This window comes from Petromyzon marinus, chromosome 71, assembly GCF_048934315.1.
Source record: "Petromyzon marinus isolate PM22_M1 ecotype Great Lakes invasive population chromosome 71, UKy_Petmar_22M1.pri1.0, whole genome shotgun sequence".
In the NCBI taxonomy this organism is placed as follows: domain Eukaryota; kingdom Metazoa; phylum Chordata; class Hyperoartia; order Petromyzontiformes; family Petromyzontidae; genus Petromyzon; species Petromyzon marinus.
Genome location: NC_133737.1, coordinates 1620735 through 1636205, shown reverse-complemented (window position 1 = coordinate 1636205; position 15471 = coordinate 1620735). Strand labels below are relative to the sequence as shown.

At 52.3% G+C, this 15471-nt stretch overlaps 2 protein-coding genes across 3 annotated transcripts in view; one reads left to right on the top strand and one right to left on the bottom strand.

Moving 5' to 3' along the window:
• The window catches only part of LOC116957256 (uncharacterized), a 631244-nt gene that overhangs the window by 297346 nt on the left and 318427 nt on the right, over nt 1–15471 (top strand). The window lies entirely within an intron of this gene.
• Nucleotides 6661–10453, bottom strand: LOC142906868 (uncharacterized). Of its 2 annotated transcripts, XM_076055577.1 has the most exons (3): nt 10139–10453; nt 9712–9838; nt 6661–8938 (listed from the first exon to the last, which is right to left on the bottom strand). In XM_076055577.1, the coding sequence occupies exon 3, from the start codon at nt 8926–8928 to the stop codon at nt 7900–7902; it is 1029 nt and encodes a 342-aa protein (XP_075911692.1). In that variant the 5' UTR covers nt 8929–8938; nt 9712–9838; nt 10139–10453; the 3' UTR covers nt 6661–7899. The 2 variants fall into 2 exon arrangements, with proteins under 2 accessions (XP_075911692.1, XP_075911691.1); XM_076055576.1 differs by lacking the exon at nt 9712–9838 and having other exon boundaries at nt 10139–10450.

Genomic DNA, 15471 nt, shown 5'->3' with positions numbered 1-15471 from the left:
CCGCTGGCCCAGAGTGAACACCGCCACGCGCCCAGAGTGAACACCGCCACGCGCCCAGAGTGAACACCGCCACGCGCCCAGAGTGAACACCGCCGCTGGCCCAGAGTGAACACCGCCACGCGCCCAGAGTGAACACCGCCGCGCGTCTAGAGTGAACACCGCCACGCTGTTGATGAGCCTCACCTTGTGTTGTGGGCAGGTCGCTTCTGAAAACAAAAGCGGTAAAGCAGCTCAAGCGGGCTTGGCCTGGTAAAAAATAATGAAATTAAAACTGCGTGAATATTTAAAAATAAAACAAAGTGACAAAGTGGCGAGCCGAGTGAAGACAAATTAAACTTAAGTGAGAGAATTGAAGCAAACGCGTTCAGGCGAGGGCAGGAGGCAACGCCCCGCGTGGCTAGGCCCCGTGCTGTAAAGTTCCAACCTGGACATCGCTTCCATGCTCCCTGCTACTCAATTGACATCCATACGAGAGAGAGAGCGAGGCTCTACCTTGGTAAACAACCACCACCACCACAACCACCCCAACAACCACAACCACCACACCCACCACCACAAACACCACCACACCCATCACCACAACCACCACCACAACCACCACAACAACCACTACCACAACCACCACTACAACCACCCACCCACCACCACCACAAGCACCACCACAACCACCACCACCACATCCACCACCACAACAACCATCACAACAACCAACAAACAACCAACACAACAACCACCACCACCACAACCACCACTACAACCACCACAACAACCACCACAACCACCACCACTACAACAACCACCACAAACACCACCACAACCACAACAACCACCCCCACAACAACCACCACCACCACAACAACCACCACAACAACCACCACAACAACCACCACAACAACCACAACCACCACCACAACCACCACCACAAAAACCACCACAACCACCACCACAACAACCACCACCACAAAAACCACCACAACCACCACCACAACCACCACCACAACAACCACCACAACAACCACCACAACCACCACAACCGCGATGAGAATTTCTCACCTCAGATTTCAGTGCACGGCGGAGCAGCAGCTTCCTGTTATCTCGTGACGTCACGCGGCAGCAGGAGGTGACATGACGTCACTTGAACAGAAAGCAGCAGCGACCCAGGCAGAGATGACGTCACGCTCAAAGGAGCCTTGGACAGGGTGGGGTGAATACCTTAGTGACATGACATCACTAGCGAGGTACACCTCCCCCTGGCGTTTCACGCCGCTGAGGTAATGCTGAGTGGTGACGTCACAGAGCGGGGTTGGAGTTTAAGTTGATTTAAATTAATTTTCCATTGCTCCCTCCCTTGATCAGAGACCCCTTGGGTGTGTGAGCTCAGCAACAACGTGGACCTTATTGTGTACACACTGTGTGTGTTTGTACACTGTGTGTGTTTGTACACTGTGTGTGTTTGTACACTGTGTGTGTTTGTACACTGTGTGTGTTTGTACACTGTGTGTGTTTGTACACTGTGTGTGTGTACACTGTGTGTGTGTACACTGTGTGTGTGTGTGTGTGCACACTGCGTGTGTGTGTGTGTGCACACTGCGTGTGTGTGTGTGCACACTGCGTGTGTGTGTGTGCACACTGCGTGTGTGTGTGTATACGTGAACACTGTGTGTACACTGTGTGTGTGCACACTGCGTGTGTGTGTGTGTGCACACACACACATAGTGTGTGTCTGTACACTGTGTGTGTACACTGTGTGTACACTGTGTACACTGTGTGTGTACACTGTGTGTGTGTACACTATGTGTACACTGTATGTGTGTACACTATGTGTGTGTACACTATGTGTACACTGTATGTGTGTACACTATGTGTACACTGTATGTGTGTACACTGTATGTGTGTGTACACTGTGTACACACTGTGTGTACACTGTGTGTGTACACACTGTGTGTACACTGTGTGTGTACACACTGTGTGTACACGGTGTGTGTGTGTACACTGTGTGTGTGTACACTGTGTGTGTACACTGTGTGTGTGTAGACAGTGTGTGTGTACACTGTGTGTACACTGTGTGTACACTGTGTGTGTGTGTACACTGTGTACACTGTGTGTGTGCACACTGTGTGTTTGAAAACTGTGTGTACACTGTGTGTACACAGTGTGTGTGTACACTGTGTGTGTACACTGTGTGTGTGTGTGTACACTGTGTGTGTGTGTACACTGTGTGTGTACACTGTGTGTACACTGTGTGTGTGTGTGTACACTGTGTGTGTACACTGTGTGTGTACACTTTGTGTGTGTGAGGGGGGGCCAAGCCCCCACGCAGATTGAGGCGAGCCGAGTGGTGGCACATTCTATTTTGACTTTAAACTTTTGTGACTGCAGGAATTAATATTCTTGGTTCTTTCGGTAAAGTCAGGTAGATTAAAAAACATGTTTCATTAAAGAAAAAACTTAAATGAAATGACAATTTAAATAATAAAAATAAACACATTTCTTCTTTATTATTATTTTCTATTTACATGACTTTAATCAGAAAGGGTTTAAATCAGAAAGGGTTTTATTCGCCATGAAAGTTCGTACAGACAAGGAATTTACATTCAACATATAGGAATCTTAAATCTTAAATAAGTGGTATACAAGTCTAACTATACTAAAGGTACAACGTCTAACTAACACTAAGGGGCTAAAGTATGTAAAATTTTGAATAAATATTGAATATAAATTAGCTATGAGATACAATCTAAAAATACAAATAGGGTAACATAGTGTAAATATGGCAAGGTGTCATTTTGTAGATAAAATGTTAAATTCAGTGTAAGCCCTTGGCCTTGTTGAAGAGGCCAGCAGCGAATGGGAAGAACCTGTTTTTGTGGCGTGTGGTTTTGGTCCTGATGGACCGCAGCCTTCTGTCGGAGTTGAGTAGCTGGAACAGAGAAGTGTCCAGGGTGGGAGGAATCGGCCACAAATCTTCCTCGCTCGCCTCATGCTCCTCGAGGTGGGCAGGTCCTCGAGGGTTGGTAGATTGTGTGGTGCCACCGCAGCGGAGCAGCTCGATCGGCGCTACCCCCTCCACGTGCCCCCCCCACACCCACCCCATGAATGCACGCCCCACTAAACACTCGCATGCACCCCCGTAGGGTCTCGAGGAGGGATCACCTGGTACGATGGGTTTTCACCCGAGAACTCCACTAGCAGGGACGTTCCACGGTTTCCCCGGACCAGGAAATTGGCTGAGCCCCCCAGACCGGATTACATGGTGGCCCTCCCAAAAAAGGGGGCGTAGAGCTTTACAGGCCGGCCGCGATGAAGCATTCACAACACGCAGGGGATGGGAACTTCAGCCAGCACCCAGCGGCAGGGTAAACAGTGGGGTGGGAAGGGAAAGCCCCCAGGCAGATAAGAGTTGACTTAAGTGGGAGGGGGCAAGGGGATTATCGATGAGTCACCGGCGAAGAATGCAGGCACAGAGACAATGGGAAGGAGGGGGGGGGGATGACGTGACCCCCCCCCCCCCCACAACGGCCAGAGCGCTCAAAATGGCCGCAAGAGGATTCGATTGAATGCTCAGGATGACGTCATATGACCCGGGGGTTAACGGGCGTTGGGGACATAAGGGGGGCAGGAGGGAGAATTGGGTCAGAGTCCTTCTGGAGCGATGGGAGTGTGGATGATACGCTGCAGTCTGCTCTTGTCCTTGGCAGTGGCAGCAGCGGTTATGGAGGAGGTGAGGATGGATTCAATGATCGCTGTATAGAAGTGCACCATTATTGTCTTAGGCAGGTTGAATTTCTTCAGCTGCCGTAGGAAGTACATTCTCTGTTGAGCTCTCTTGGTGGGGGGGCTGATGTTCAGTTCCCACTTGAGGTCCCGGGAGAGAATAGTGCCCAGGAAGCGGAAGGACTCCACAGGTTTGACTGGGGAGTCGCACAGGGTAATGGGGGTGAGTGGGGCTGTATTCTTCCTGAAGTCCACAACCATCTCAACTGTATTTTTGGTTCTTTCGGTAAAGTCACCACGAAGATAGGGAAAAAATAAAATAATAAAAATATAAAACAATAAAATTCTCACGGCATTTCGACTGCAACACAAGCAATCATCATCAGGTGTGAAAACCACAGCAAGAAAATTTGAAAAAAGTCGCGGTTTTCATTTTGTTTCCCTTCTACGTGGTGACTTTACCGAAAGAACCAAGAATATGAATTGTTGGGGTGGCTGCCCCCCGTCTCCCCATTCTCCCGTGACCCCCCACTCGTCTCTTCTCCCCCACTCGCTGCTGCCCCTCGTGGCATGATTTAAATGGCTGTACTAACCACCTTGCGAATACGCCGCGGTGCCCCTCTCGTCCACGCTAACCCCGAGCTGCGGGTGAAAACTCAGGGGCAGGTGACCCCCCCACGAGACCCTACGTGAGTGCGTGTGTGCGTTCACGTGGAGGGTGGTGGGGGAAGCGCTGCGACAGCAGCCTGGTGGCTTCTCTGCCGCAGCACCCCCGTTGCAGGCACGGCTCCCACGGAGCGGCTTCGCTGTCGTGGCACCAGTTCCAACGACTGCGAGAAGCCCATCTCAAGCTCAAGCCGCGTAAGTGTCATATGGCGCACCGCGAGGTTGGGTACCTCGGACACCGCGTCAGCGAGGCAGGAGTGCGCACCGACCCGGAGAAGGTACGCGCCGTAATGGAATGGCCAAGACTGAGGAACCTGATGGAGATGAGGTCGTTTTTGGGGCTAGCCACTTATTGTCGTCGATTTGTGAAGGTATTCGGCGAGATTGCACGCCCCCTCACCCAACTCACTTCCACTAGGAACCCCTATCAGTGGACGGAGGACCACCTCGCCCATACCCCCCACCCTGGCTTTCCCTGACTTTTCCACCGATTTTATTTTGGACACTGACGCCTGCAGCAGTGGGCTGGGCGCGGTGTTGTCACAGGTGCAGGGTGGGACGGAGCGGGTCATCGCATACGCCAGCCGGACCCTGAGCGGTGCCGAGCTGAATTATTCCGTGACCCGTCAGGAACTGTATGCCGTGATTTTCACGTGTAAACAGTTCCGGCCGTATCTGTACGGCAGGAAATGTCGCGTGCGAACTGACCATTATGCTCTGCAGTTCCTCCTCACATTCAAGGAACCGCGGGGGGAAGATGGCCCGGTGGCTGATGCAGCTGCAGGAATATAACCTGCAGATCGAGTACAGGGCAGGGCGGACGCACGCAAACGCGGACGCCTTGTCAAGGCGACCCACGGTGTGCGCCGTGACGAGGGCGGAGGAGGCCTGCCCGTACTTCACGGGGGGACGCTGCCGACAGGCAACGGCCCCCCTGGAGCGCCCTGAGACTAACCCCCCTCCGCTGAAAGTGCCGTGTGTGCCACGGAGGTCCCTGCAGAAGGAACCAGGGACCCAGTGGACCGCCCGGCGGGCACGGGGCCCACAACCCGGGGCCCGACGGGCCGCTCCGCCCTGCCCGGTCAGATCCAAAAGGACGTCGGCTGTGCGTTCCCGGGCCTGGACGACGAGCAGCTGAGACAGGCCCAGCGGCGGGACCCGGACCTGGCAGCGGTGGAGGCGGCCCTGCGGGAGGAAAAGGTCGCCCTGCAGGGACCCTGGAGTGGTTTGTATGCCCGGTTGCGTGTAGAGAACGGAGTGGTGCGGGAACTAACCGAAGCCGGGCAGCTAGGGTGCATCTGTGTTCCCGCCCAGGTGCGGCCCCAGCTGCTACGGTTGGTGCATGATCACCCGCTAGGGGGCCATGATGGGGAACGGCGCACTCGGGAGACCCTGCGTCGCCAGTATCTCTAGCCCAAACTGGCACAAGATGTGGCCACCTGGGTACAGGGCTGCCGCGCTTGTCAGCAGTGTGGGCAGAAACCGGTGCAGTATCAGGTGTCCCTGAGTCCGATCCGTGTCAGACGGGTGAACCATCTAGTTGGGATCGACCTACAGGGGCCATTCCCACGATTACACCGAGGCAACCGGTATATCCTCGTGGCGGTGGAGTATTTCACGCGCTACCCAGTGGCGGTGGTCATCCCAGATAAAACGGCCCTTGTGGTCACCAGAGCATTTGTGGAACAATACGTACTTTAACATGGGATCCCTGAACGAGTCATTACTGACCAGGGTCGTGAGTTCGAGGCAGAGCTATTTCAGGCGCTGTGCCAGGAGTTCGGAATCCAGAAGGACCAAACTACGGCATACCACCCCCAGGCGAATGGGATGGTGGAGCGTACAAACCAGACCTTAGCCGGGAAGTTCAAATTTTCATAACCCACATATACAACAGGGGCCAGGGGTTTACTTTGGTCGACCCCTACGCACCTCGCTCTCTCTCTCGGATGCCTCCTGTTGACCCATAAACGTGGTGGCAGGTCAGCTCACACCGCCTTGTTGTGGCGCTTGCGCACAACTTCGTGACTAACGCTGCACGTTCTGTCGTTTTCATGCAGGGGGCACTGCAAACCTACGCACCCCCTGCATGAACGATGGAGGCGCAGGAACAGACGTTCGATCGCGTTGTAATCAATCTGCGGACGGCGGTCTTCACGCACGGCCAGCTCCGTGTCGCCTCATCTCAATCCCGCGATCCCAACCAGGTGAAAGTCCCCATCGAACTGAACCTCTGGCAAGGCCATCTACTTAAAGACGAGAGAAAATTCACACAAAATATCGTTTTCAATGAATAAGCTTTTAATGAAGAAATACAATTATCTAATTCAAAACATAATACAATTCAAAGTTGTTTCATTTTCAAACTTCAAATCGGAGCATCAGGTGCTTGCGTGAATGCGTCGTTCGTGTGCAATTTTTTTCGTTAATTTCCTGGCCCAAGGCCGTAAATGGTTGTGAGGGGCGCCGCAGGCAGTCAGGCTTGCTTCAAGCATTGGTTGTGAACATCCAGACGTTAATCAGCAAGGACCATTTCTCGTCCTAATTCGACAAAATCTACGCCAACACGTAAAACTAAATTATAATTCGTGTTGTAGAGAATGTATCTCCTCTACATGTAACTTTTGTATGGTATGCCTTCTAACTTATGAATGATCCGAGTGTGCTCCCTACTTGAAAAGACAATGAGTTGCTCCAGAGGGAGATGCTTCCTGAAAATACAAAAATACCCTTTAACCTGTATCACAAGAACAATGAGTCTCACCTGAGTTATCTGTACAGGTTACTTCCAAAACACACTTTGTCCTAACATCACTTATTCAATGTTTGACCCTTATAGACAAAATGTTACATGTACGCACACAATCAGACAAGTATTCATTCTAAATTATTGACAGGAATATTCACAAAATTGAATTACTGCAGTGAAATATACTGCATCAGGTTCACATCGCATTAACAAGAAGCTATTTTAAAAAATACGTTTAACAGTGTATGTACATCATACTATTGCGCCATTTAAAATGAGGCCATTGGATGCTGGCGTCTGGGTCAAAATTGAGCAAATTCTAAACATTACCTACTAACTACACAACCAAGATGCCACATCAACCATCACCCCTTACTGACAGGCTCTTGTCCACATGCAGGCCGGAGCAGGGCCACCACCTTGTGCCACACAGGGGCAGCTGCTACTTGGGGATGCTCTTCGAGTGTTTGAGACGAGATACGATACAAAACTCTGAATTGCCAGAGGCGATTAAGCAAGCACCATATAAATGCAATTATTAGAACATAGTGAATGCTTGGGAGCTTATTGGCTGTCGCTCCTGGTTAGAGATCTACCCAACCCACAGATCCACAAAGACTGGCCGCTCTTCCCCTGCAATTTGCACCTAGGAATTTAGTGTTCAACTTCACATTCTTGTCATTAAAGGCCTGTGACAAAGGTGCATCTATTGGAGCGACATCGTCTCTGGCTTACACATTTACCGGGTCTCCATTTGACTTTGTATTGTCTCAGAGGAAGTCCACCCACACCTCCACTTCCACAAACTGCTGGGAGTTGCCTCGCTCTGCCTCACAGTCAGAATTCTCCTCCTGCTTCACGTTGCCTCCATCGATGTGAAGGTCCGATTTTGGAGTTGAATCGTCACATTTTACCTTCACTTCTTCGCTCTTCACCATCACTTCTTCACATTTCACCACTTCATATTTCACCTCGATACCTTTAAAAGTGTCCAAGCTGGGATTTTCCTCCGGTTCTTGTTTCATGAGGGATGGGCTCATTGCGGCACTTTGACTTTCACAAGCTGATTTCCGACTCCACTCCTTGTGGATCTTCTGATGCTTGTGTGTTGTCTGGTGTACATGAAGATTTGATGAAAGTGCAAACACTATCCCGCACGGAGTGCACCTGAAGGGTTTCTCTACCGTGTGTGTTCTCTGGTGTCTTACAATCGAAGATGAATATGCAAACGCCTTCCCACACACACTGCACTTGAAGGGTTTCTCTCCCGTGTGTGTTCTCTGGTGTACATGAAGACTTTGTGAACGTGTAAATGCCTTCCCACACACACTGCACTTGAAGGGTTTCTCTCTTGTGTGTGTTCTCTGGTGTACATGACGATGTGATGAACGTGCAAACGCCTTCCCACACACACTGCACTTGAAGGGTTTATCTCCCGTGTGTGATCTCTGGTGTGTTACGAGAGCAGATGACTGTGCAAACGCCTTCCCACACACACTGCACTTGAAGGGTTTCTCTCCTGTGTGAGTTCTCTGGTGTCTTTGAAGATTTGCTGAAAGTGTAAACGTCTTCCCACACGCACTGCACTTGAAGGGTTTATATCCCGTGTGTGTTCTCTGGTGTACATGAAGATTTGGTGACTGTGAAAACGCCTTCTCACACACACTGCACTTGAAGGGTTTCTCTCCTGTGTGAGTTCTCTGGTGCCGTCTCAAACGGTCAGGACGATCCGTGCTGAATGCACACCGGTCGCATTGTCGCCTTGTTGCACCGAGCTGCGCCCAGTGCCTTTTCTCCATCAGACAAATTCTGTAGAGGAAGCGACAGAGGAAGCGTCAGCTGCAGACAGAAAAAAATTATATCCACACCATCTACACGTCAGTATCGATGTACAGAGGAATGCATACACACAGTCACACGTGACTTACATGTCTATACTTATTCATATGTTCATTTTATAGTGAAAAAGTGTCCCAAATTCATCAAACGGGCTGTTATGGCACACAATGAGAGGGCAAATGGTCATAAACGTGCCTGGAAGCCCTCGTATCTTCAAAATGAATGTTAACCCAAAACTCCGAGCACACAATTTCGGATGTCTGGCTTCAAAAGGAACATTTATGAAAGCTAAATTCAGCTGACATAGCAAAGGGTGTGGAAAATAATACTATTTGTGTTATGCATAAATGCATAAATTAATGTTAAATCGCAACTTAGAGGTGTGAAGCCAGGCACAGATGTCCTTGAATGCTGGGATGAGCAGTTCCGACTTCAGCTGCACGTGTGCTGTGATAACTTCCCGACTCCATTCTTACAAACAGTCCCAGAGGAAAACAAAAATAAACTATTGTTTTGATATAACCTCCATGCTAAATAGAGTTAATAGACTTTACTGCAAATACAAACTTGACCCTGTCACACACTGGCATGGTAAACAGTTGGTGGTGTGTCCAGACGCATGCCTGGCCACCTTCATCCTCTCAGTATTAATGCTTCCTTACTCCACCAAGTAATTAATTGAAGATCAATCAACATTGCCGAGGCTGCATGTCTCTCTCTACATGTGGTGAGATGTTAACTACCTCTCCTGGCATACAGGAAGTCGTGGGTTGGATCCCGACCCTGGCGCCTGCTGTATATTTGGAGTTTACGTGTCTCTCTCTCCCTGTGGCCGCGTGGATTTCCCTCCAGATCCCCCGGTTGTCCCCACTCCACATGCAGAGAGTGAACACCGCCACACGTCTAGAGTGAACACCGCCACGCGTCTAGAGTGAACACCGCCATGCGTCTAGAGTGAACACCGCCACACGTCTAGAGTGAACAGCGCCAAGCGTCTAGAGTGAACACCGCCACGCGTCTAGAGTGAACACCGCCACGCGCCCAGAGTGAACACCGCCACGCACCCAGAGTGAACACCGCCACGCGTCCAGAGTGAACACCGCCACGCGTCCAGAGTGAACACCGCCACGCGTCCAGAGTGAACACCGCCACGCTGTTGACGAGCCTCACCTTGTGTTGTGGGCAGGTCGCTTCCGAAAACAAAAGCGGTACAGCAGCTCAAGCGGGCTTGGCCTGGTAAAAAAGAACGAAATAAAAACTGCGTGAATATTTAAAAGTAAAACAAAGTGACAAAGTGGCGAACCGTGTGAAGACAAATTAAACTTAAGCGAGAGAATTGAAGCAAACGCGATCAGGCGAGGGCAGGAGGCAAGGCCCCGCGTGACTAGGCCCCGCGCTGTAAAGTTCCAACCTGGACATCGCTTCCATGCTTGCTGCTACTCAATTGACATCCCTACGAGAGAGAGCGAGGCTCTACCTCGGTAAACAACAACCACCACCACAACCACCACAACAACCACCACCACAACAACAACCACAACCGCGATGAGAATTTCTCACCTCGAATTTCAGTGCACGGCGGAGCAGCAGCTTCCTGTTACTTCGTGACGTCACGCGGCTGCAGGAGTTTACATGACGTCACTTGCGGGGTACAAAACACTCCCCTCCCACAATGAGCGGCTCTGTAAATTAAATAAATTATGTTAATGAGCCTGGCCCATACGTGGAGGGATGGGCGAGGGTGCCGAACACGTCGCAATAAACTCGCGACGGCTTTCATGAATATATTATGTTCATGAGCCGCCAGTCACCAGGAGTAGCTTTGCCCAAATTAGGATTCTAGTTGAACAGATAACGGAAGTGACCCAGGCAGAGGTAACGTCACACTCAAGAGCGCGTTGGACGGGGTGGGGTGAATACCTTGGTGACAGACGTCACTAGCGAGGAACACCCTCCCCCTGGCGTTTCACGCCGATGAGGTAATGCTTAGTGGTGACGTCACAGAGCGGGGATGGAGTTTAAGTTGATTTAGATTAATTTTCCATTGCTCCCTCCCTTGATCAGAGACCCCTTGGGTGTGTGAGCTCAGCAACAACTGTGTGTGTGTGTACACTGTGTGTGTGGGGGCCAAGCCTCCATTCTATTTTGACTTAAAACTTTCGTGATTGCAGGAATTCATATTCTTGGTTCTTTCGGTAAGGTCAGGTAAATTAAAAAACATGTTACATTAAAAAAAAATGAAATGACAATTTAAATAATAAAAATAACCACATTTTTATTTTATTTTATTTACATGACTTTAATCATAAAGGGTTTTAATCAGAAAGGGTTTTATTCAACATGAAATTTCGCACAGACAAGGAATTTACATTCAACATATAGGAATCTTAAATCTTAAATAAGTGGTATATATCTAACTATACTAAAGGTACAAAGTCTAACTAACACTAAGGGGCTAAAGTATGTAAAATTTTGAATAAATTTTGAATATAAAGTAGTGATAAGATACAATCTAAAAATACAAAAAATTCAAATAGGGTAACAGTGTAAATATGGCAAGGTGTCATTTTGTAGATAAAATGTTAAAGTCAGTGTAAGCCCTTGGCCTTGTTGAAGAGGCCAGCAGCGAATGGGAAGAAACTGTTTTTGTGGCGTGAGGTTTTGGTCCCGATGGACCGCAGCCTTCTGCCGGAGGGGAGTAGCTGGAACAGAGAAGTGTCCAGGGTGGGAGGAATCGGCCACAAATCTTCCTCGCTCGCCTCATGCTCCTCGAGGTGTGCAGGTCCTCGAGGGTTGGTAGATTGTGTGGTGCCACCGCAGCGGAGCAGCTCGGTCGCCGTTACCCCCTCCATGTGCCCCCCCCCCCCACGAACGCACGCCCCACTAAACACTTACATGCACCCCCGTAGGGTCTCGAGGAGGGATCACCTGGTACGATGGGTTTTCACCCGAGAACTCCACTAGCAGGGACGTTCCACGGTCTCCCCGGACCAGGAAATTGGCTGAGCCCCCAGACCGGATTACCTGATGACCCCCCCCCCAAAAAGGGGGGCGTAGAGCTTTACAGGCCGGCCGCGATGAAGCATTCACAACACGGGGGGATGGGAACTTCAGCCAGCACCCAGCAGCAGGGTAACCAGTGGGGTGGGAGGGAAAAGCCCCTAGGCTGACAAGAGTTGACTTAAGTGGGAGGGAGCGAGGGGATTATCGATGAGTCACCGGCGAGGAACGCAGGCACAATGGGAAGGGGGGGGGGATGACGCGACCCCCCCCCCCCCCAATGGCCAGAGCGCTCAAAACGGCCGTAAAGAGGATTCGATTGGATGCTCAGGATGACGTCATGTCACCCGGGGGTGAACGGGCGTTGGGGACATAAGGGGGCAGGAGGGAGAATTGGGTCAGAGTCCTTCTGGAGCGGTGGGAGTGTGGATGATATGCTGCAGTCTGCTCTTGTCCTTGGCAGTGGCAGCAGTGGTTATGGAGGAGGTGAGGATGGATTCAATGATCGCTGTATAGAAGTGCACCATCATTGTCTTTGGCAGGTTGAATTTCTTCAGCTGCCGTAGGAAGTACATTCTCTGTTGAGCTCTCTTGGTGAGGGGGCTGATGTTCAGTTCCCACTTGAGGTCCCGGGAGAGAATAGTGCCCAGGAAGCGGAAGGACTCCACAGGTTTGACTGGGGAGTCGCACAGGGTAATGGGGGTGAGTGGGGCTGTATTCTTCCTGAAGTCCACAACCATCTCAACTGTATTTTTGGTTCTTTCGGTAAAGTCACCACGAAGATAGGGAAAAAATAAAATAATAAAAATATAAAACAATAAAATTCTCACGACGTTTCGACTGCAACACAAGCAATCATCATCAGGTGTGAAAACCACAGCAAGAAATTTTGAAAAAAGTCGCGGTTTTCATTTTGTTTCCCTTCTACGTGGTGACTTTACCGAAAGAACCAAGAATATGAATTGTTGGGGTGCCTGCCCCCCGTCTCCCCATTCTCCCGTGACCCCCCACTCGTCTCTTCTCCCCCCCTCGCTGCTGCCCCTCGTGGCATGATTTAAATGGCTGTACTAACCATCTTGCGAATACGCCGCGGTGCCCCTCTCGTCCACGCTAACCCCGAGCTGCGGGTGAAAACTCAGGGGCAGGTGACCCCCCCACGAGACCCTACGTGAGTGCGTGTGTGCGTTCACGTGGAGGGTGGTGGGGGGAAGCCCTGCGACGGCAGCCTGGTGGCTTCTCTGCTGCAGCACCCCCGTTGCAGGCACGGCTCCCACGGAGCGTCTTCGCTGTCGTGGCACCACAGTTCGAACGACTGCGAGAAGCCCATCTCAAGCTCAAGCCGCGTAAGTGTCATATTGCGCAGCGCGAGGTTGGGTACCTAAGACACCGCGTCAGCGAGGCAGGGGTGCGCACCGACCCGGAGAAGGTACGCGCCGTAGTGGAATGGCCAAGACTGAGGAACCTGACGGAGATCAGGTCGTTTTTGGGGCTAGCCACTTATTGTCGTCGATTTGTGAAGGGATTCGGCGAGATTGCACGCCCCCTCACCAAACTCAGTTCCCCTAAGAACCCCTATCAGTGGACGGAGGACCACCTCGCCCATACCCCCCACCCTGGCTTTCCCTGACTTTTCCACCGATTTTATTTTGGACACCGACGCCTGCAGCAGTGGGCTGGGCGCGGTGTTGTCACAGGTTCAGGATGGGATAGAGCGGGTCATCGCATACGCCAGCCGGACCCTGAGCGGGGCCGAGCTGAATTATTGCGTGACCCGTCAGGAACTGTATGCCGTGATTTTCACGTGTAAACAGTTCCGGCCGTATCTGTACGGCAGGAAATGTCGCGTGCGAACTGACCATTATGCTCTGCAGTTCCTCCTCACATTCAAGGAACCGTGGGGGGCAGATGGCCCGGTGGCTGATGCAGCTGCAGGAGTATAACCTGCAGATCGAGTACAGGGCAGGGCGGACGCACGCAAACGCGGACGCCTTGTCAAGGCGACCCGCGGTGTGCGCCGAGACGAGGGTGGAGGAGGCCTGCCCGTACTTCACGGGGGGACGCTGCCGACAGGCAACGGCCCCCCTGGAGCGCCCTGAGACTAACCCCCCTCCGCTGAGAGAAAGTGCCGTGTGTGCCACGGAGGTCCCTGCAGAAGGAGCCAGGGACCCAGTGGACCGCCCGGCGGGCACGGGGCCCACATCCCGGGGCCCGACGGGCCACTCAGCCTCACCCGGTCAGATCCAAGAGGACGTCGGCTGTGCGTTCCCGGGCCTGGATCACGAGCAGCTGAGACAGGCCCAGCGGCGGGACCCGGACCTGGCGGCGGTGGAGGCAGCCCTGCGGGAGGAAAAGGTCGCCCTGCAGGGACCCTGGAGTGGTTTGTATGCCCGGTTGCGTGTAGAGAACGGAGTGGTGCGGGAACTAACCGAAGCCGGGCAGCTGGGGTGCATCTGTGTTCCTGCCCAGGTGCGGCCCCAGCTGCTACGGTTGGTGCATGATCACCCGCTAGGGGGCCATGATGGGGAACGGCGCACTCGGGAGACCCTGCGTCGCCAGTATCTCTAGCCCAAACTGGCACAAGATGTGGCCACCTGGGTACAGGGCTGCCGCGCTTGTCAGCAGTGTGGGCAGAAACCGGTGCAGTATCAGGTGTCCCTGAGTCCGATCCGTGTCAGACGGGTGAACCAGCTAGTTGGGATCGACCTACAGGGGCCATTCCCACGATTACACCGAGGCAACTGGTATATCCTCGTGGCGGTGGAGTATTTCACGCGCTACGCAGTGGCGGTGGTCATCCCAGATAAAACGGCCCTTGTGGTCACCAGAGCATTTGTGGAACAATACGTACTTAAACATTGGATCCCTGAACGAGTCATTACTGACCAGGGTAGTGAGTTCGAGGCAGAGCTATTTCAGGCGCTGTGCCGGGAGTTCGGAATCCAGAAGGACCAAACTACGGCATACCACCCCCAGGCGAATGGGATGGTGGAGCGTACAAACCAGACCTTAGACGGGAAGCTCAAACGTATGGCAGCCGCCAATCAACGGGATTGGGACGAACACCTCCCCTATGCCCCTTTCGCCTACGCCACCACGGTACACACATCTATGGGACAGACCCCGTTCCTAATGATGTTTGGTCGTAAGTCTCGCCTACCAGCAGATCTGTTGTTCGGCGTTCCCCCGCCGCAACCGGAGGGAGCCAGCCCGTGGAGCACCTGATGGGGATCCTGGGAGGGGCCCGTGGCCGGGCCTACCAACAGGCGGAGGCTGCACATCAGCGGCAAGAGCAGGGCGCCCGGCCCCGTGTGGAGCCCCCCTTCTACTCAGCGGGCTCTAAGGTGCGGCTGCACACCCCGCGCGTAGGGGCTGGACAGGTGGGGAAGCTGACCACCTACTGGCGTGGATCCTGGACCATGGTGCGGCAGATCCCCCCCTGGACGGTGCTGATCCAGGGTGGGGAGAGGGGCCGTGAGACAGTGGTCAACGTCCGCAGATTTAAA